This window comes from Drosophila bipectinata, chromosome XL (assembly GCF_030179905.1).
Source record: "Drosophila bipectinata strain 14024-0381.07 chromosome XL, DbipHiC1v2, whole genome shotgun sequence".
In the NCBI taxonomy this organism is placed as follows: domain Eukaryota; kingdom Metazoa; phylum Arthropoda; class Insecta; order Diptera; family Drosophilidae; genus Drosophila; species Drosophila bipectinata.
The window spans coordinates 2,838,279-2,861,253 of NC_091734.1; the positions used below are offsets into that span (position 1 = coordinate 2,838,279).

The 22,975-nt window shown below is 39.2% G+C and overlaps 1 protein-coding gene across 1 annotated transcript in view; it reads right to left on the minus strand.

Moving 5' to 3' along the window:
- Window positions 1-22,975, minus strand: part of Ca-alpha1T (Ca[2+]-channel protein alpha[[1]] subunit T) — a 92,579-nt gene that overhangs the window by 20,533 nt on the left and 49,071 nt on the right. Inside the window, exons 5-15 of the mRNA XM_070283048.1 lie at window positions 16,702-16,811; window positions 13,539-13,770; window positions 13,298-13,472; window positions 10,671-10,712; window positions 8,667-8,693; window positions 6,984-7,105; window positions 6,514-6,668; window positions 5,106-5,198; window positions 3,195-3,436; window positions 912-1,524; window positions 466-489 (exon numbers count right to left, since the gene is read on the minus strand). Coding sequence (XP_070139149.1) covers window positions 466-489; window positions 912-1,524; window positions 3,195-3,436; window positions 5,106-5,198; window positions 6,514-6,668; window positions 6,984-7,105; window positions 8,667-8,693; window positions 10,671-10,712; window positions 13,298-13,472; window positions 13,539-13,770; window positions 16,702-16,811 — 1,835 coding nt within the window. The remainder of the gene's footprint in view (window positions 1-465; window positions 490-911; window positions 1,525-3,194; window positions 3,437-5,105; window positions 5,199-6,513; window positions 6,669-6,983; window positions 7,106-8,666; window positions 8,694-10,670; window positions 10,713-13,297; window positions 13,473-13,538; window positions 13,771-16,701; window positions 16,812-22,975) is intronic.

A 22,975-nucleotide genomic window follows, 5' to 3' on the forward strand; every position in this document is an offset into this window, starting at 1 on the left:
TATACAAGGATACATAACTATAAATGGCTTTGGTGGTTGGGACATATGTACACTTTTTTTATATACACACCGGGAGGGAGGGCGGTGGGGTTTATTCTGCTCTCAAATGCCATTTACATACGCAAACAAAACGAAATGATATAAATAATTAATGGACCTTTCGGCGGGACAATGGGCTGGAACAATGGCACCAACGACTTATCAATGGGACAATCGCTATATATATGCTTATATATACTAAAAAAAAATAATAATAATAGAAACAAGAGAGAAACCAACTGCACTTAATATGCAAACGTATCGTTTATATCTACAATTTGTAATTTTCTTCCATTGGCCCTCTTTTTCCGCATGCCCTGTCCGTTTAGTGTCAAAGGTCAACAGGGCATTTGGAATTCGGTTTAGTACGAATTGGGTAATACTGTATTTATTTATTTATTTATTATTCAGTTTTTTGTTCAGTACCTTGCCTAAGTTTCCCAACTGCAGCTATTAGCAGGGTTTACAACAAATATGAAAGATTATTATTATTATTTTATTTATTGGAAAGTGGGTTCTGTTTTTTTTTTTTTAATTTTTATCTGTCTGTATGTTTTTGTTTGCTTTCTATATATATATATATATTTTTGGATTTTATTTGAGGGGAATTTGGAAATATGATAATATATATTCTGTCTTTTTTTATTTTGCTTTAATGTTTAGGTTCGAATTGATTCTCTGAAAGAACTTGGCTTTTTTAAGTTTGGAAAATGTTGTTTTTTAAATAGTATTATTAGTTTAGAATTATAACTAATTTTATAACATTTTCCAACTTAAATTTTGGGGTGTTCTGTGATGTGGGTTTGTGATTCTTGATTTCTGATGGTTTCTTTTTAGGATATTGGCCCCCCGAAAGTCGCCCCCATACTCACAATTAGCTGCTCCGAGTCGATCACCTGCTGTGGGAACTTCAGAAGAATCGTCTTCTGCTCCCCGCCGCTCCCCTCGGGCTTTAGTTGGTGGTGGGCGGAGGATTTCTTCAGTGATGAGCTGCGTGGCATGCCACTGGAGGATAGTATCGTTGCCCCATCGTTTCCAGTCAGCGATTGTTCCGTATTATCGGATGAGGAGTGTTGTTGCACCTGGGCGACCTGCTGCTGCTGTTGTTGTTGTTGTTGCAACAGCTGATGCTGTTGGTGATGGGCCGAGGACATGGTCACACTGGCAGCACTGCCATTTATACCGTTAACCAACGCAACTGTGGTGCAACTGGCCGCATTATTGTGGTTGTTGCTATTATTGTTGTTGTTGTTGCTGTGATGGTTGCCATTGTGATTGCTACTATTATTATTATTGTTGTTGTTATTATTGTTGCTAGCGGAATTTAGTGGCACCATAACGGTAATCATCTGATCCTGTATACTGGACGGCTTCCGATTACTGTACTTGGGGCACTTGGGATGGTGGCACTTGATCCGCGACGGTGAGAATGTCAGATTATCGGCATTCGGGAGGAGTCCCTCTTTACGCTGCTGCCTCTGGTACCTGGTGGCGGTTATGTGGCAAGTGTGGCACGTTGGATGGGTGGATTGTGGGGGAGGGATAGAATAAGAACTCGATTAGTAACACATTCGGGGACTGTTTGTGCGGTTCACACTCATGTCTGTACACAAAACATCGTGTTCTCTGTGGGGTCATATCCTTTTTTTTTTGTTACTTGCTTCGGGGTTGGGAAGGTCATCAGAGGTTCGAGGAGGGGGGGTAGCATTTCGCAATTTGCACATGCAGTGGGTGGTTGGGTGGTTCGGGGCGGTCTTGGGGGGTGGCTCTGGGGTGTCCTTTTGTACGTGCACTCTCATTTCATTTATTGTGTCAGTGCGATGTCGCTTTGGAGTGAGTGTGTGTGTGGAGGTGTGTTTGGGAGTGTGCTTAGCCATTAGACAGACAACAATCGCAATTACATAATTCAATCAAATGAACTAAGGACAACGACAGTACAAAAATGCAAATGATCCAAATTAACACGAGTCCCATCCGCGGATTCAGTGCCATTCGTACTCTGTATTCTGTGTTTTTTTTTTCGCATCGCTCTGTGTGGCAGCTAGAGTGTGAGGCACGTAGGGATATCAAAGGATACCAGGGGATATAAGAGGATACACGGATAATGGATAAGGTATAAGGTACATGGTTTAAGATGGAAGGCAAGAGGATAAGGACTAAGAGCTGGTTGTCTAGGGAGTGGTTTGTTTGACTTTTTTTTTCTACAAGGTTTCACTCATGTATTTCTAAAGGAGACTAATCTAAAGAAGGTGTTTCCTTTCTAGAGATATATATGTATATCTTTTACTGTTTGATGTTTTCCAAAATTTCGTTAGTCTTGGCTATAGGTTATGATTTAAACAAACAGCATCCAGTCTATCTTTTATTTTTTTAACAAATATTTTTCCAAAAGCTGATCTAGTTTTTCTGATGACAAAACTAGCCATAATAATCAAGATGCCCTAGCCTAGAGATGATATTTTAGGACTATATTCTATAAGCAGGATGCGAGACACTGGAGCAGATGCAGGTTTGAAAAAAAAACAGGCCAAAAATATAATCAAAAATTATAGAAACTTAAGCTTTTGTTTTTAAAAACAAAGAATTAAATAAAATAGAAAATATAACCCGAATACCACTGTAACATATTCTTACATTTCTCAAGACTGAATCACAAAAATCTTGTTTGAAAATTTTTGTAAAATATATATACCAGAAATGTTTAAAAAAAATATGTTGCCTTAGAATTCGGGCTTTGATTTTAAGATTTTTATGGAAACCAAGTAGAATGAATAGTATTTTATAATTCATTCCATTTAGTTTCAAAAGTAATTTAAATTTTTAAAGAAAACTAAACAAAATGTTTAAGTTTTAAGTTTCCTTCCTAGAAACATAGAATGGATTAATTATTTGAAGAAAATCATGTGATTTTGAGGAGAAAACTCCATGTCCGCTGCTTGAATTCTTCCCTTTTGAGAGATAGGTTGCTAATTTTTGTTGAAAATGACTAAAGCCTAGAGCATTTCGATTGAGATTTGAGACTCAAAAGGATCAAGGATAATGTTTAAAAAACCAAGAGACTGATACTGAGACAGAGAGATAGGGAACTCAACTGGAAACTAAATCAAGGAACAGAAAATATAAGTGAATGAAATCAAAAGGTACAAGCAGCATACTTATATAATCTGTACTTCTTTAACATTCGTCTCTTGAAGCGGCGCCACAGGTGAGCGATATATTTGACGATCTCGGCATAGCAGGTGGCCGGTTCCGAGTTGTTTGTGCTGCTGGCCAGGGTCGAGGTGGAGGTGTATCGGGCACGTTCCTGCCTCATGCGTTCCATTTCCCGTTTCTTAGTCTCCGAGAACTGGGTGGCGATGACGACCAGGCACAGGTTGATCATGAAGAACGAACCAATCTGTGGGAAAAATAATTTTTTTTGTTAAAAAATGGGGTTTTTTTAAAGGATTTTCTTGTATAGTTCTCATATGAAGTCTTTAAAGTATTCTTTTAAAGGCTATTTAAAGAATTCGTACAAGCCCTTTTAAGTATGCTATATTTTTCCTCTTTTAGTATCTATGCCCTCTCAAGTATGTTTAAAAATTCTGTAGTACCGGATATCATTATTTTATTCAATAAATCCCAAATTTCTTGTTAATTTTAAAAAGCCAACCAAAATAATCGTATTAAAATCAAAACCATAATAAATATAAAAGATATAGGCATAAATTGGCCCAGGTCCTTGCCGGCAGGTGGCGCTTTCGTACTTTCTGGGGAAAACTTTTCGCATTTCCGTTTAAAAGTTTTCGTTTTCATTGCTGCCAGCGACAAATGCAAACTGAAACTTTTGCCTTTGCTTTTGTTTATAACACACCCACGATAGGAGAGCCTCCACCCCCACGATGCCTCCCATCGCCTTGTAAATGGGACCTTTGGGGAAAAACCTTTTTTCCGTTAGCCACTTAAATTCAATTAGCTGGGGGATCGGGTAAGCCCTACGGACCACCATCACCTGGTGGTCAGCCAAAACGGAATCACAAGATGCTGATCGGGGATTATGTTTTTCCAACTGAATTTCACATCAAGGCTAAGTCTTAGTTTGGGCTAAGAAGTTTCAAAAGAAAACTTTACAAAAAAGTTTCTCGGTTTATAAATTATTTAGTTTTGAATTTAAAGACAAGCATTTTTGGCTTTTGGCTTCAGATCTCTATAGTCGATAGTTTCTAGTCTCTGGTATGCAACCCTTTCAAGCCAAATGCTGGTAAAGTTTAAATTGAAAACATATTTCAGAAACAAAGAAGGCGCTTCTAATTTGAAAACTCGTGAGCTTGACAGAAAATGCATAAAACATAAATAAGCAATTTCCTTCCATAACGAACCGACCCAATACCGAGTGGAGTCTGGGTTTTTTGGGAGGAGGGAAAACGACTGGAAACTATTTGCATACCAAAAGTTGTTGCCCAACAAGAGTAAAATCATTTTGCACACGAAATGAACAGCGACAAAGACAGAGATAGTAATAGAGCAGGAGACAGAGACAACTAGAGAGCTGGGGCTAAGCAAACTTCAAACATAAATAATGAAATTTTGGCCATGTGTGTCTGGATAGTACTGCTCTCTCTATAGCTATCTGTATTTGTATCTTTGTATATGTGAACTATAAAGGCTTTTAATTAGTCCAAGGACACCTGAGCACAAATCCTGCCCAAGTCCGGCACTCCAAGATGCCACTAACCGAAAGTGGACAGTCATTGCAGATTGCAGATGATGGTATTTTTGTAGTATTTTGTAGGACTAGTAGTCGTGGACTAACTTTTTACCTAGACTGTGTCGTGTGGTTGTAGTTTGAAAGTAATTTACTTATTTACATTGGCAAATTGCTTTAGCATACTTTCGGTAAGGTAACAATAAAAATTGCCCACCTTATAAACAAGAACCCCTTGGCCCACCGGCTGCCTCAGACCAATTAGTCTCGGAGGAGAAAGTTTAAGTCGCTTTAAGCCCGGTTCTGAATTAAATATTCAATTCGTGATCAAAGCAGCGCCCAGACAGGCCCTCTACTTTCCACTCTACAACACTCTACTCACCACAATCAGCAGCACAAAGTATATCCAATCCCAAAAGCTGTGCGCATCCTGCACGTAATACATTATGTCCGTCCAGCCCTCCAGTGAGATGACCTGCAAATCCAGCAAATATTTCACCGTAATTAGCGTGAGCTCACACATTCACAAAAAGATATATACTATAGTATATATGTACTATAGAGTATGCAAAGTAAAGCACATGGCAGGCGTTTTATTGTTCACGCCCGCCATTGTTCGTCGGCGAGCAATTAGGATTGCCTTTTGGAAGTCGGACCACGTCACGTATACGTAATGTGTGCGGATGCAGGCGTTGAGGAAGGCAAAAACTGACCTAAGTTTACGTGATTCATATTGGGGGGCATGAGAGGGCATTAAAGGGGTCACATCAGTAGAAAAATAATATGTTATGATTATTTTAAAATTGGGAAAAATGCTAAATAGATGGGTTTAACTATAATTAAGGTAGGTAAAGGGGTTTAAAGGGTCTAGTTGGATGAAAATAATATTAGATTATTTCAAATATATATTTTAAATAATTTTTTAAGAGTAAGACAAGGTATTAATAGTATTTGTTGAGCCCTAAATTAGTCAGATAACTCCAAAATATAGCTATTTATTAACTCAAGTAGGCACAATTAGAAATCTGGCTCATTATTAGCAAGCCACCACTCCAAAATCTGACCTTTGCCCCCGTGGGGTTATTAAACAAACCGTTCGGCGAGCAAGTTAACGGTGTTGGTTTCATAGCTATAATATGCACTTGATTTCAGCTTAATTACTCCGTCTGACCTGCATACCAATGGGTCCTGCGGCTCGCGGCCGTAATTGACATATCAATTAGGCCCAGGCCTCGAAGGAGGATTGAATTTATAAGTGGGATGCTCCGGCAGCCACTTAACGACTCACCATTGTACATAGTATCTATTACAATATCGTTTTCAATATCTTGTTTCATTGTTCTTCCTCCAGCTACTAGATTTTGTTACCAACTGTGGCGCCACAGTTGTTTTGTTTTCCTTTTTTGGGGGAGTGGGTTGGGGCACAGTTGACACTGAATTAGCATGCAACATTCTGCTGCTACTCGCCTGTTGCTGTTGCTACTATTTGTTCAACAAAGTTGAGAACTAATTGCGAGGGGATTTTAAAGCAAACAGGGAATACTAAATCAAGGGGGATAAGTGTCATACCATAAAGTTGTTTGCTGTTAATGAAAAACTCGAAAAATACTTGGGTTTCCAGGGATTATTATTTTGGAAATTAGTTTTGGGATATTTTGGGTACTAAAACTTAAATAATATAAAACAGGTAAAGGATATAGATATTTTAACATGGGGAATATTTTAAATAAAATGTATATAAAGTTTCAGATGGATAGCTTTAGTAATAAATTTTATATTTAATTTCTTACCAAAAATATGGCCACCCAGGCCATACCGATATTATCGAAGGATATAGTGCCCTGGAAGGGATTCTCGCCGCTTGGCTTGCAGGTGGTATAATACTGATTCCAATTGACACAGGACGTGTTCGTTGGCTCATTGAAGTCGAACAGCTTGGCCTCCTCTGCAGTAGGATGAAGGATGAACCAGGACCGAGAGCCAGACCGAGAGCCAGACCGAGGGAAAGCGGAAACGGAAAGCGTATTGTTGTAATTGTAATTGTGATTGCTTCGGTGGCTCTGGCTGTCATTAAGCGACAGCGAGAGGGCAATTAAAAATGCCATCAAATTTGATTACGGCGCAATTTGCACTTCATTTAGCTCTAAAGTTAATGTAATTGACATGGGCATGGACATGGTATGAGGATGTTGATGTGAATGTGGGGGACTGGAAATACTGGTTAACTAGGGAGTGTGAGTAAATAGTACGTGGGACTTACCATTGCAGACCATGGAGCCGATCCGATAGGGCGGGAAATTACCACACAGATGCATCCCCGAATCGTTGGGCGTCGAACAGATGTAGTCCTGATCCTTGGAGAATTCGTAGTACTGCGACAGGCTAAGGGGTGCGATGTTTACAGAGAATTAGGAGAGTCATGGGATGCGATTTTCAGTTTCGATCAGAAGAACATCCAGCACACAAAGAAACAAAGTGTACGAAATACAATTTTTCACACCAGAGTAAGAAAGAGATATATATATATATGTAGAAAGAGACAGAGAGAACCAAATATTTTCCCAAAGAAAGAGAGAGAAAGAAATAGAAAGAGAGAGAGAGATAAATAGAGAGCACAAAGAGAACAATTAATAATCGTGATCCTTAATCCTGAATAAGAAATCTGTATGTTTACATCGAGATTTACGTAGACAGAGAGATATGTAGATAGAGAGAGAGAGACAGATAGATGTTTAAAATAAAAGCATAATTAAATTTTGATTTTTGGTGCTAAATTTTGAGGTTGATCCGCTCACGAGAACATTCAACTAATTGGAGTGAAAGAGATAATGCCAATTTGTGAGGCAAAACGATAAAGCTAAACATAACTGAACAGAGAGTGACAGAGTGAGACACGGTTGACTAATGCGATTAGAAAGGGATAGCGATTGAAAAAGCGATAGTGGGGGTTAGATAGTGAGCAGGTGAGTGATCGATAGTGAGTGAGACGAAAGCTTTTTTCTCCTCCGCACACGAGGAGAGCCGGAAAGTCAGAGAAAGCAGTAAGAGCGGAGAGAGCGGAGAGAGCAGAGGATCTAAGTAAGCGACAAAGCCACAGAGCAGGTGAGCAAGAGTACAGTTAGAGCCTCTTAGAGCCATAACTGTTTTCTGAAGAGAGTGAGACATAAGCGAGCCACAAAGCGCCAACTAAACGGACAGAAAAAAAAAGAAACAAAAAATGGAAACTAAAGCAAAGCAGGGAAGCCAAAAGAAAGCAAAGCAGAGGTGGCAAAGAGAAAGGGAGACTGAGGAGTAGGGGGTTACCTCGTAAAAAAAGGAAATGAAAACGCCAAAGCAATTTAAATTAAACGCGTAATGTTGCCACAAAATGGCCGACGCCGGAAACTTGCGACTTCAAAAAATTGTCTGCCTCAAAACCCGAGTGTCAGCCCGAGTGTGTTGGTATGTATGTACATATGTATTGGTGGTGTCAGCCTGTGTGTGAGTATTTGCCAGGACCTGTCTGTGTGCGTGTGCGACAATAAAATGTATTTAATATGCACGTGCAAGCACGGCACTGACAGCGAAAGCACTAAAAAAAACCGACGCAGGACTAAAGGAGAAGGAGAGTGAGATGGAGGCGGCACCGCAAGTGAATTTTGAAATATTCTCCGCTTGCCTTTCCTCTTGTCACACATTTCTTTCTTTCTTTCTTTTTCTGTTTTTTTTTTTCAACACACACTTGCCACTTGCCCCACCATCTGCATATTTCTTTGCACAATTCGCAACAATTCGCACGCTTCAATGTATGTATGCATGTGGAGTCCTATGTGTCCTATGTGTGTGTGTGTGTAATTGTTGTACTTGATTTGAATGTGTATGTGTGTGTGAGAGTGACAGGAGGAGAGGAGAAGGAGGACTAAGGATGTCTGATGTCTGAGTAGCAGGGGGCAGCTTTAAATACCTTTGCAATAGAAACTGATGGTTTTTCCTGTAAAAAGAGTTCAGCTTACAAGAGATACACATACATACGCACACACAGACAGCGTATTGGTGTGCGGGACATAGTGTGCCTGTGCCTGTGTATGTGTGTTTTTTATTTTTGTTTGTTTGTGTGCTCCATTTTACTGTGCTCCACTGTACAGTATAACAGTATGTGTGGTTGTTGTTTCAAAAAAAAAAAACAAAACTGAAGAAGAGTCGAACTCGACTTTTGAATACCGTTAGCTTTCGCTTTTTTAATCAAAAATGTTGATTTTTTTTATCAAAAAAGTGCAAGGATATTTTGGTTTAAAATTTGTGCTGAGAGCTAAGTATTATTTTGAAATATTTGCTATTTATTTTTATTCCAAATTCTAGAATCTAAGAAATAATTTTTTTTTTTTAGTATTTTATTTTAGTATTATTTTAAACCACTCTGGGGTGAAAAGGGTAATATGGTATTTCATAGCCCATTTTTGTGGGGAAAGGACAATTGTCCTTTTTTGTTGTGTCGGCATTGTATCCTTGTGTGTGTGAGTGTGCTGTTGCTAATTGGTATGCTTGTTATTTCGGTTGTTTGTGCCCTAACTTCCTGGGGGTTCCCAAAAACATGTCATATTTGTTTCTAGAACCTCAAACACAAACGAAAAAAAAAAAGAAAAGAAATTGAAAAACAAAAACCGAATATTTGGCAAATGCAACACAAACAAATACAGGCAGTAAAGGCGACAGAGACGACGACACAGACGACGCCCTCTGACCCCGATTCTATACATGTATATAATATATATAGTATAGTATAGTATAGGATTGTGTGTGAGAGTGTGGGTGGATAGTAACTGGGTGTAGTTTGCAGTTGAGATCAGGTTCAAGTGGTGCCACATCAACAACTCTAGACACAAAAATGGAGCGTACATCAAATGGGCTAAGGCTAAAAATACATATATATATATATAGATATATATATTCAGGATATTTACGAAAAAAAAAACCAAAAAAGGAAAAACTAAACAAGATGGTTAACAACTATGGTGGCTGTGTGTGGCTTTAGACGGGTTAAGTTTTGGGGCTTGCTCTGGGTGTTTAAATCGGTGAAGACCAGTGTTTGGAAAGATAGATATAGCAACACACACACGTAGAGAGAGAGAGACAAAGAGATAGCGTTCGAAAGAGACGGGGGCTAGAGCTACTCGGTATGCTGAGTGGTTGTCTAGTTTTTAGTTTAGTTTAGTTTAGTTCATTTTAGTTTAGTTATTTAGTATAACTCTGGTATTTCGTATGTATATATATGTATATATATTCGTATATCTTATAAAAAACATTACTAATACAATAAGAAAGAGACAGATAGAGAGAGCTGTTTAGAGACGGAACTAGAACAAATCGTATTTTGTATTATATCGTATATGGCCAAGTTGTTACTTAAATATAATAGATATATGCACATCTACTAATAGAGTTGGTGTTTCGGAGTGTGTATTTCTGTATAAGTGTGTGGGTGAAGAGGTTCCAACAAACGAGTGTGAAAGTGACGGCTAGTGTTTATCAGAAAGAGGTAGGGAGTCATAAGATTAGAGCAAGAAAGATACTTTTTAAACCCGATTTCCATTTATATTTATGGCTACATTTTTCATTTATTTTTTATATTTTATTTAAGTAAGTAGGGCAAAACAAAGATAGCAATATTTAGAGATAGAGACAGGTAGCGATAGAGCGGGATGGAGCTAGGCTAGAAAGAGTTAGAGGCACAGGTGGAGAGTTTACATCGATATCAGTACTTATAGACAGAATCTAGTTGGGCTAGCTAGTAGTAGTAGTAGTATTTAGTAGTAGACGTCTATAAGAAACTGTTTTGTATCCACTTGGGGGGTTCAGTATTATATTGTATGTGTTTTTGGCAGTGTGTGTGTGTGAGTGTGTTTTCTTGGAAAGGAGGTGTGTCGGTGTGTGGGTTAGTAAAGGGGGGAAATAAATAATTTTATCTTACGAGTTAACACGGACTCGAACTCTGTACACTTCAGGTAGTCCCCTGTAAACAAAAAATTTGTTCCCGGTATGATTTTTGTTTTTGTTTCACATTATCTGCTTTTGTAGGTAGATTTTTGTTTTGTTTTTATTGTTTTCTAGAAACGTAAAGTTTTTTTTTTAAACTAAAAGAACAATAGAGAAGATATCCTAGGAAATTTCGTTTTTCTTGCTTTTGTTTTTTTGTATTTTTCTTGGCTGCCAATTAGTTTATAATTTGTTCTCATATTTTTCAGTTTTAATCACAATTAAATTAAAAAAGAACAAAAAAAATAGAGTTGAAGAAACATAAAACTGGAAAAGAACATATATGCATATATATCTATACATTGGTTTGCCATTTTTCTTTTTTTTTTTGGTTGTCCAGCCAGGACGAGGTGTTATCCTCCTTGGCTTGTCTGTGTCTGTGAGTGGCAGTGTGAGTGTGAGGATGTGTGTATGGGTGTGTGGGTGTGAATATACAGCATGACTTCGAGGGCTCACAATACAATATCACAGAAATTGGTCGATTGTATGGTACATGGGCTGCCTGTGCAAAATTAATACAATTTTAATGAGAAATACTAAAAAAAAGAAGATTCCCAAAAACAAAATGAATAGCCGTTCTAAGGGCTTTAAAAATTCTGCTTTCCATTTGGCCTACAAAATACATACTTCTTGTACAAAAAATAGACAAAAATATGAAATAATTCTCAAAAAAAACGAAATGCCAAAACTAATAAGCCGGACTATGCAATGCCAGTTGCACTTGATTATTTACAGTAATTATTGGAAAACCAAAACATTGCGGATGGCACACATTCCGTGAAGGAATACGGCAAAAGCTCAAATTTATTTGCGTATTTATGTGAGTATGTTGGCGGTTAAACACACACTTTGTACAGCTGGGCATGCATTAACAAATAAACAAACAAACAACTAAACAAACAAACAAAACAAAACAAACAATCAAAACAAAAAGAAACGAAGGCCAACAAAGCAAAACAAAATGAAGTTTCTTGAGCGAAGCGCGCAGCGACCCACAAAAATTCCGTTGCCTACTTTAAAGGGCTGCGATGTTTTCCTTTGCCTGTCAGTGTGTGTGTGTGTCTTTGTTTGCCTGTATGTGAGTGTGAGCATGTGTGACGCGTTGTAATACCGCCGCGGCTCAATGATAAATGATTGTTTTGGGCCAAGTTTAAAATATTTTGGCCATCTGATGACGACAGCACAGTGAAACGGTTTTGAGGACTCTTTCCTGAAGGATTTTTCAACTTTTAAGGAGTTTTATAAAAAAAGTTTTAAATAAAAGCTAATTGATCTATTTGTTTTATATTTTTTGGAAGAATTTTAGCTGTTTTTAGTCTTTTTTGGCTAGCTAATGGTATTTTGGCTAAAAAGATACAAGTTTCGGAAAAATTCTTAAAAAAAAAACTTTAAGAAAATTTCGAAAAAAAATTTTAGCCCGCAGCGGCCCTCTATTTATAGGGGAAGCCCTATAGACGTGCCAGAACCGGTTGCGAATTATAACATTTCCGCAAATAAGTAAAAAAATTTATAATTTTATGATCTATTTTTTAACTTCGGTTTTTATGTGGAATATCCTTAATAAGGATTAAGGATAATGCAGAATAGGAAAGGATATTTTTGAAGGATTTATATTTTTGACTTTAGCATATCTTTTAAAGCCTTTTTGTTATCCTTATTCAAGGCTCTAGTGAATGTCCTGTCGGCCTGTTCATCGGCAATTTTATACTTTTCTGACATTTATCCTTAAAAACTGAACCTTAAACCGTTTAAATTGTTATGCCGAGTCAAGGATACGTATTATTTAACCGAATATGCTCATTAAAAATTATCCTGCCACCCACGGTGCAGGCTCCTGGAAGCCTTATCCCTGCTGCTGCTGCTGTCACGACCACAAGAAGCCTGTTTCTGGGACCGCAAATGGTTGGCCCAGCGGGTGGTGGGACCAGGATGGGCAAGGACAGCAAGGACAAAGGACAGGAGACAGGACAACGGACAGGGCGACGGACCTCATCAAATTGACGCTGGCAGCCTTTTGGATTTCGTATGCAAATTGCGAGGACATTGATGCAGCTGGCTCGGCGGGATCTCAACTTGTTGGTGTGTGTGTCAGTGTGTTAGTGTTTTTGTTTCTGTTTGTGTTTGTTTTTGTTTTTGTATTTCTGTTTTGTGGCGAAAAACCAAAAGCCAAAAAACCAAAAATTGTAAAAAGCAAACAGCGAGAGTATGAAGAAAGCAGCCTCGAAGCAGGCTCGCGGCCCTCAAAAATACAACCGAAAATATAATATATATATATAGACTCAAAAAGATATACACAAGTATATAGAGTATACGGGTATTCGAATCGAGATACATAAGTACTTATATATAGTGGTATATATATACAGCATACATATATATATATTTCATATATAGGCCTAAGGATATATGCATGTATGTATGTGCCTAATGTATACATGATTATGTATGAGACTCAGAGGCGCCCGCAGACAGAGACCAACGCATGGCATCCCCCTCACCCACATAGAAAGACCCCCAACGAAAAACGAACGAACGATTGTCCTTCGTCCTTTAGCAACTTACGTGATGGGATAGACCATGCCGACGGTACGCTCCAGGGTGCAACGCTGTCGTAGTATCCCCTCCCACAGCTGTACGCCGATGATCCCGAAGATGAAGAACACGAAGAAGCACAGCAACAGGACATTGCCCAGCATGGGCAGGGTATCCAGCAGGAGCATCACCAGGATCCGCATACCTGTCAATGGGAGAGAAGGTTAGATAGTGTATGGATGGAGAACTGCAAGATGGTGTCTGCACTTACTCGGTATCCGGTTGATGGCCCGCAATGGTCGCAGGACACGTATCGTCCGGATGGCGGTCAGGTTGAGGTTCTCCACATGCATCACGTACTCCAGAAGGCCGGCCAGGACGATGAAGAAGTCGAGACGATTCCACGAATCGGCCAGATACGTGTTCTTGCCCCACATGCCCATGGCCACCATTTTGATGGTCATTTCAAGGGCAAAAAATGCAAAGATAATGTCATCGAAGATCTAGTTAAGAGTTGGGAGAAGACGAAGGATTTTATTTTAAGGACATGGCAGAGAAATAAAAAAATAAAAAAAGAAAAATAATTAAAAAAAAAATATATTTTATTTTTTTATTTATGGAATTTTTTTAAGCTTTTTATGGCTAGTTTATGGCTTTAAAGCTAAAAAGTTAAAAGCTTTAAAAAAAACGCTAAAAAAAAAACTTTGAAAATTGGCCGAAAAAAAATTTTTGCCTCGCGGCGGCCCTCTATTTATACTGGTCAGAACTACTTGCGAATTATAAAATTGGCGCCAACATTTTTTTTTTTTTTTAAATCGACAATTTTACTTCCAGTTTTTATATGAAATATCCTTCAAAAGGATAAAGGACTATCCAGGATAAGACTAGAAAACATTGGAAGATATAATCAAAGCTATTATATCTTTTATTTCTTTTTTTTTTTATAGGGTCCTTTTATGGACTTATCTAAGGTCCTTTTAAGGATAATTTATCCTTAATTTTTCCAAGGAACAACCCCCCCTTCATGTGTGTCCTTTCCGTTGATTTGTTTCGATCCCCCGCCTCAAAAAAGGACATGGCAGAGAAATAAAAATAAACAAGAAAGGAAAGCTAACTTCGGGCGGAGCCGAAGTTTATATACCCTTGCAGTTAAAACCGGATATATATCGCAAACATCGGATATAGTTGGCCGATCCTTATGGGAATAGGAATATATAATCCAATTTATTACAATACAAAATCTAAAAAAAGTCCCAAACTTCTATCTTCAAAAATACGAAAGTTGATATTTCTACCAAATACCATTTCCGATCGTTCAGTTATATGGCAGCTATGGGATATAGTCGGCCGATCCTAATGAAATTTGGTAGGTTGGATCAACTGACCAAGAATTAAATCTGTACTAAGTTCCAGCTTTCTATCTTCAAAAACACGAAAGTTGGGTCATTTCCGATCGTTCAGTTATATGGCAGCTATAGGATATAGTCGGCCGATCCTTATGAAATTTGGCATGACGTAATGTTTTGCCAAAAATAGCTCACATGTCAAATTTGAACTCTCTAACTCTAAAAACACCAAAGTTATACCATTTCCGATCAATCAGTTATATGGCAGCTATAGGATATAGTCGGCCGATCCGGGCCGTTCCGACTTATATACTGCGTGCAAAGGAAAGAAGGGTGTGTGCAAAGTTTCAAGACGATAGCTTTAAAACTGAGAGACTAGTTCGCGTAGAAACAGACAGACGGACAGACAGACGGACAGACGGACAGACGGACAGACGGACAGACGGACAGACGGACAGACGGACATGCTCATATCAACTCAGGAGGTGATCCTGATCAAGAATATATATACTTTATAGGGTCGGAGATGTCTCCTTCACTGCGTTGCACACTTTTGACCAAAATTATAATACCCTCTGCAAGGGTATAAAAATAAAAAAAAATATATATTTTATTTTTTAATTTATGGAATTTTTTTAAGCTTTTTATGGCTAGTTTATGGCTTTAAAGCTAAAAAGTTAAAAGCTTTAAAAAAAAACGCTAAAAAAAAACTTTGAAAATTGGCCGAAAAAAATTTTCACCTCGCGGCGGCCCTCTATTTATACTGGTGGGAGGCCACGTCAGAACTACTTGCGAATTATAAAGTTGGCGCCAAAATTTTTTTTTTTTTTAAATTGACAATTTCACTTCCAGTTTTTATATGAAATATCCTTCAAAAGGATAAAGGACTATCCAGGATAAGACTAGAAAACATTAGAAGATATTATCGAAGCTATTTGATATTTTATTTCTTTTTTATTTTATAGGGTCCTTTTATGGACTTATCTAAGGTCCTTTTAAGGATAATTTATCCTTAATTTTTCCAAGGAACAACCCCCTCTTCATGTGTGTCCTTTCCGTTGATTTGTTTCGATCCCCCGCCTCAAAATCCAATTCGATTAATGACCCCAATGCACTAACGAGACTTGATCAAATGAAAATTAGTCAAACCCGCAACTTAATGGCTGTCGAAGGACGAAGGCGGATGGCAAGGATGTGCCACAGGTCATCACATGCACACGCAACGAGCTCGCCTTGGCGACATCATCGTTCTCCTCGTCCTTCTGGTCGTCGTCGTCATCTTTTTCTTTCTTCAAGTAATTTGGCTTGTTTGCAGGATGGGCGTCAGGATATGAGGGGGCGGGGCATAAGGGATGGGGTGACTCTGTCAGTGGATTGACGGGGGGCGGTTACGCCCACTTATGTTACTGACTGTGACTGTCGTTGTCATTTTGACTTTGTGCTGTGTGCCAATTTGGCGATGTGCCTTCTCTTGTCTTGTCCTGACGGGGTTCAGGTCCTTTTTGGTCCTTTGGCCCCCTGCCTCATCCCTTGTGCGACTCCTTATTGTCCTTACAAGTATCCTGTCTCTGCCGTTTCTCCGTTTCATTTTTTGTCGAGGGGTCTCTGGCCCAAGCTGTCGTGTTACTTTACACTTGGTTGCGGCCAAAAATGTCGCTCGCCGCTCGACTTACATATCATTTACAAACATTTTCGCACGTTGAGCTCGCCATTTTCCTCTATGCTTCTGTAATTGCCCCAACCATCCCCCCAAAACCACCCCCCATTTGTGGCAGGATGGGATGGTGGCGCCGCCTAATGAGCCGAAGTGCCTCGTTGGATGTCATCAGGCTGGAAGTCAGGAAGTGAGCCAAAAAATTGCTTAAATAAATGGCATTTAATGTGACACCGATGCTGACAGGCCCACCTGGGGAGCCAGGATACCTCAGCCTCTCTCTCAGCCTCAGTCGCGGTACAAGGACGAAGGACACAAAACCCACAATGACTCAGCCCCCAGCCCACTCATAGACTCTTATTCCCATTTAATTTTAAAATATTTACTTGCATTTAAGGTTGAAATAAAAAAATATAGTTGAAGGACCAACTTACCTGCAGGATCTTGCAACGATTCTTGACACAGGCATCGTCCACACAGGGCTGGTACATGCCCAGGGTGATGCAGTTCAGTAGGATGACCAGGATGGAGACACGCTCGAACCATGTGCGGTGGCCAGGACATGACTAGTTAAGTGGTAAACCATGGAAAGGCAAATATATGTGGAGAGTCTGAAAAGCAATCGAGGCAACCGGAGAAAGCACCAGAGAGTTGCAGAGGGAGAGAAAGTGAAAGTGAAAGGAGGCGGGAGAAAGGGGAAAAAACACTGATTGAAGGCGAAAGCAAGTGAAGCGAAAGAACCGGGCTGGAATGGGCTGGGGCTGGGGATGGGGGCTTTCGGATTTAGATTTGGGTTGGATAACAACTTGCAGTTTGCCTCTAATGCGCACTCAAGTGCTTGTTAACTTGCCCCCTCCCTCTCCCCACTCCGATCTCTGAGTCCTGCGGAAAAGTCCTTTGGCTTGCTTTCGGGCTTTCGGGTTTTTGGTTTCTGGTTTTTTGGGTTATCTGGCTACAAATGCAGCAAATTGATGACAGTTGACTGTCAGGTCATAACACTGCATCCTCTTCTATTTAACATTGTTATATTTTGCTTTATGGAGTGACTAGTGACTGCCTTTTGACTTGCACTCTGACCTCTTTCATGTTGCTATACGAGCGGTTAACTTGGCTCCAAGTTATGGGACTTGCAAAATGGCACTAAAGACTCCATAACTGGGTGGCAGTGTGCCATTAAGTTGCCTTAAAAAGTGTTAATAAAGTATATATTAATATTAAATCAGGAGTAGTTTATGAAGAATAATATTCGGCATCGTTAGCTTAAAAAGAGCGTATGAGTAATGTTTGTCTTTTGGAAAATATTACTCATACGCAGTTGGGGTAATACTCTTTTCCACAAAAAAAATGTAAATTAATTCAACCCCCCGTATTAGTATGATTTTTAGAAAAATGTTAGCCAACAAGAACAAAGGAGAAATATTTTTCCCAATTTTTCAACTTTTGTGATGAAAAAATTTGCATAACTCAACTAATACTTGTCAGATCCAAAAATGTTATACCTTCCCGATCTTAGAAAACCGAGTAGCACCTTTTCGTTAAAAACCTAGCCATCGAAATTTTGACCAAATTTTCGACATTTTTTTTCATGATTTTTGACCAAAAAATGGTCAAAATTTTATTTTCTTCATATTTGCAATATTTTAATGCAGATCGGAGGAGATTAGAATCCTGATTCATAAATGGTATCCCTTTTTGAAATCGCATGGGAAAGAGTTGAGAAATCCGCTTAAAAGTATATAAAAAAATCAGATTTTTTAAAAATAAAAAATGTCAAAAAACGGGTTACAGTTTTTTAATTTTTTTAAAGAAAAAAGTGCATAGCGCAACTAATATTTGTCAGATTATAAAATGTTATTCCTTCCCGATCTTAAAAAACTGAGTAGAATCATTTTTAATGAAAACCTGGCCATCGAATTTTTGACCCATTTTTCGAAAATTTTTAAAGGGGTACCTTCATGATTTTTGACAAAAATTTGATCCAAATTTTTTTCTTTCCAAACTTGCCAAATTTTAATGCAGATTGAAGGGGATTGGAGCCCTGATTCAAAAATGGTATTTTGTTTTTAAATCGTGCGAGAAATAGTTGAGAAATCCGCTAAAAAATGTAAAAAAAAAATTAAATTATAATAAAAAAAAATTTCAAATAACTGGCTTCAATTGCTTCATTTTTTTTAAGGAAACTTAAAAAATTTTATAACTCAACTAATACTTTTCAGATTCACAAATGGTATACCTTCCCGATCTTAGAAAACTAAGTAGAATCATTTTTTATCAAAACCTGGCCATCGAAATTTTGACCCATTTTTCGAAAATTTTTAAAGGGGTACCTTCATAATTTTTAGCCAAAAATTTAGTCAAATTTTTTTTCTCATATTTCCCAAATCTTTAAAAGCAGATAGGAGGATATTGAAGCCCTGATTCATAAATGGTATTTCGTTTTCAAATCGGCAGCGAAATAACTTAAATATTAAATAAAGACTTATTTTTGAAAAATTAAAAATACCTTGATAATTTTCAATAAAAAATATTTCAATTAAAATATTTAAAGAAGAAAAGCAATAATTAATCAAGAAGCAACTTTGAGACAACAGAGCGTATGAGTAATATTTGTAATGGCCGCCCATAAATTACTCATACGCAGTGTTGTCCTAAACATAAACATTCGCGCCATAAATCTAAATTACTCTTATATCCAATATCCTTTAAAGCCTGACTGTGACTTTTTGTTGGATTTTAAGCCAAGCAACGATAGAAATCAATTAATTTCCAGATTTCGGAGCAATGCCATCAGGCATCCGGCATCTCATATATGGAACTCTGGCTCTCCGGTTGCAGAGTGCTCTTTTGGCAACTGGATGGCTGCCACCTGAGGCGGACCTGCCACTCGGCCTGCCATTTGTCGCCTAAAAGCCTTCGCGTTGCACTTTTGGTTTTATTATACCCTTGCAGAGGGTATTATAATTTTGGTCAAAAGTGTGCAACGCAGTGAAGGAGACATCTCCGACCCTATAAAGTATATATATTCTTGATCAGGATCACCTCCTGAGTTGATATGAGCATGTCCGTCTGTCCGTCTGTCCGTCTGTCCGTCTGTCTGTCCGTCTGTCTGTCCGTCTGTCTGTCCGTCTGTCTGTCTGTTTCTACGCGAACTAGTCTCTCAGTTTTAAAGCTATCGTCTTGAAACTTTGCACACACCCTTCTTTCCTTTGCACGCAGTATATAAGTCGGAACGGCCCGGATCGGCCGACTATATCCTATAGCTGCCATATAACTGATTGATCGGAAATGGTATAACTTTGGTGTTTTTAGAGTTAGATAGTTCAAATTTGACATGTGAGCTATTTTTGGCAAAACATTACGTCATGCCAAATTTCATAAGGATCGGCCGACTTTATCCTATAGCTGCCATATAACTGAACGATCGGAAATGACCCAACTTTCGTGTTTTTGAAGATAGAAAGCTAAAACTAAATACAGATTATATTTTTGGCCAGTTGATCCAACCTACCAAATTTCATTAGGATCGGCCGACTATATCCCATAGCTGCCATATAACTGAACGATCGGAAATGGTATTTGGTAGAAATATCAACTTTCGTATTTTTGAAGATAGAAGTTTGGGTCTTTTTTTAGATTTTGTATTGAAATAAATAGGATTATATATTCCTATTCCCATAAGGATCGGCCAACTATATCCGATGTTTGCGATATATATCCGGTTTTAACTGCAAGGGTATATAAACTTCGGCTCCGCCCGAAGTTAGCTTTCCTTTCTTGTTTTTTTTTGGTTTTCTGGTTTTTAGGTTTCTGGTTTCACGTTGCTCGTTTCTCGTTTCTGGCGCAAACTCAAAAACTCAAATGCAAAACACAAACAAAACTCGCACAAGGCCAAGTAGGCGGTAGACGGTAGTTGGTAGTTGGTAGTAGGCGGGACTGGGGACTGGGCTGGGCTTAATGCATGGCCAAATGAGCGCCAAGGACTCATTCTTTTAGGCGAGCAATTAAGAATCGAGCGATGCCGCATGCAAAATGGCAAAAATGTTTACGCTATTAACGCACAATTAAAGATAAAACGTGCCACACAATGCCAGGGGAGAGTGGGGTGATGTGGGGGATGAAAAGCTGCCACAAAAAAGGCAATTCATTAGGGGGGAGGAGGAGTATGGCGATGGGCAGCGCGTAGGAGGTTATATGGTAATATAGCAGCATATGCGAGGGTCAAAATCGGCTTGGTTTTTGGATTCCAGTTCGCGGTTCTGTGTCATAAAAACAAATGCGAACAGAGAGGGACATAGCTCAGAGGATAGAGGGGCAGAGGGAGGGACACAAAAGGCCAAAGGGGGCGTGGCATGGCGTACGTCCCACCATCCATACCTGAATAAATACTGCAGCAGCAGCAGCAGGGCAGGCGACAGCAACATCGACCCTGGCGCATTCATTTCATTCAGTTGCCTCCCAAAAAAAATATAAGGAAAAATGGGCGTGGTGGCTCAGGTGTGTGTGTGTGTGTGGGAGGGTAGTGAGGGTAGCTGGGTGGCTGGATGGCTGGGGTCAGTGGTGCGACGTTAAGTCGGAAACCCGGGTGGCGTACATTATTTTTGATTTGGCAACAGCGATGGCCCCAAACCAACAGTAAACAAATTAAGTCGAGCGTAAAGTCGGCCAGAGAAGGCCGTGGGGGGTGGTGGGGACAGAGGGCATGGGCGTTACCATTGAAAGGGGGCGTGGTAATGGGCATGGGGACGCATGCAAGCGTGCAGAAATCGCAACAAATTAAAAGAGCCGCAAACAAAAGCGAGACCCCAAAGCAAAAGCCGAATAAGATGACTGAGCACGCCACAAGGTAGGTAGGGAGAGGTGGTGGGTAAGGTTCTGAATTGGAAAATAAAAAAAAAAACTAACAGAAATCGACAGAAATGAAAGGTAAAAAAATGGCACAAAAGAAACAAACATACATCCTTACAAAAACATACAAGAACTTGAAATCAATTGGCCTCAAGATTGCGAGTTTGATTTAATTGGTTTCTTAAAAGAAAGAGTAGCTCAGGGCATGTTTCTTATGAGAAATTGTATGATTTCTTTAATTTTTATAATTTATTTTGATTGGTTTTTATGAAAAGATTAAATTTTAATATAGTTTTTAAACTATTTTTGTCTCTGTTTAAATAGAAACCCAAGAAACCTATTTTTATATTTTTATACATGAGCCAGAACTGACCTCATCATATAACCCCCTATATCTCTCTTATTTTTTTTAATAATCCTTAAATATAATACCTCAAACTAGTCTTAGGTAAATGCTCTAAAAGTCTTCTTTAAAAATTCTAAAGAAAAATATTGTTTAAAATTTTTTAAATATTTTAAATGCAACCCTTATAGAAAATGTCTTTTCCACTCTTTCCAGTTAACGCACTTTCACTATCAAGATAATTCATATTTTAGTTAACCAACTAACTAATTAAGTAAATAACTAATTTCTTAGTTAGAACCTACACAAAAAACAATAGATTTTAGTAATAAAATCTGAAGAAATATCTAGATAATCGTTGTATCCTTCAGAATGGCCCCGAAAGAGCTCTGTAATTATTCCATTCGTTCATTGTTCGGGCTTAGCCATTCAGGAAGCTAAACATTCCGATGGATGACCACAGCGACCTGTTGTCCTGCCATGCCGCCCGCGCTCCCCTCTCCGCAACCACTTGGTATACCCCTCAGGAGTCTCGTCGTCCTTTGGCAGCTGGAGAGGCATTTGTGTAATGAATACAATGCACGTACTCGGTGGCGGTCAGCGAGGCTAATGGCCACTATACGACTGTATGCGGCAAGTACAATGTATGCCACACACTCCCCCTGCCCCCTCTTCCTCCCTTACCACTCTTGACCCTCTGTCATAATTAGTTATGGGCGTGGCAGCGGTTTCACATTACCCCGAGTGAGTTCTGTGCCCCGGCACTCCATGCTAATGATGCCTTCGCGGCGATGGTGCTGGCTCTGAAAAGCTGGCGGGGATTCAGGCTCCGGCACTGCCTCATCATCAGCATATGTGGCAGGCAGCATATGTTGCACGTGCCGCGTGCACATTTCACGCTAAAAGCCCCGTAAAACGGAGACGAAGGAGACAACTTTTCAACTCGGCAGCTGTCGGGAACAGAACCAACAAAAAAATACTAAAAGCTGTAACTGAAACTGCAGCCTCCTTACCCTCCCATATAGTATGAAATGTGCCACAAAGTTGCATGGCTAATTCTGTGGCAGGAAAGAAGAAAGATAGGGTCCTTCATCGATATGGTTTAAATTCCAGCTTCCATATAGATCAGAGTGTCGAAAATTGGATATCCAGATGATAGTTAATGGTAGAGTTAATATGCCTCGAGGACTGACTCACTGACTTCACCAAAAAGGACTCGAATGAAGGACTGATATTGATACGCCAGGCCAGTTGGCGACACTGTGGCGACTCGCTGGGCTGAGCTTTTTGGCAAATGGCAGCAGTGACCTCACACCTTAGACCTCGCCGTTGCCGTTGCCTCGTTGCAATTGAGTTCAGGTCTGGGTCACAGGACGGAAGACGAGCGTCGCCAGCGGAAACGGAAGTGGAAACCAGAGGCTTGCTGAGGGAAGGGACGACGAAATGCAAGTCAAACTTAAATTGGCTGTGATTTGAAATTGAAACTGAAAGTTGCATCGCAGCAACTCGTCCGCAAAATC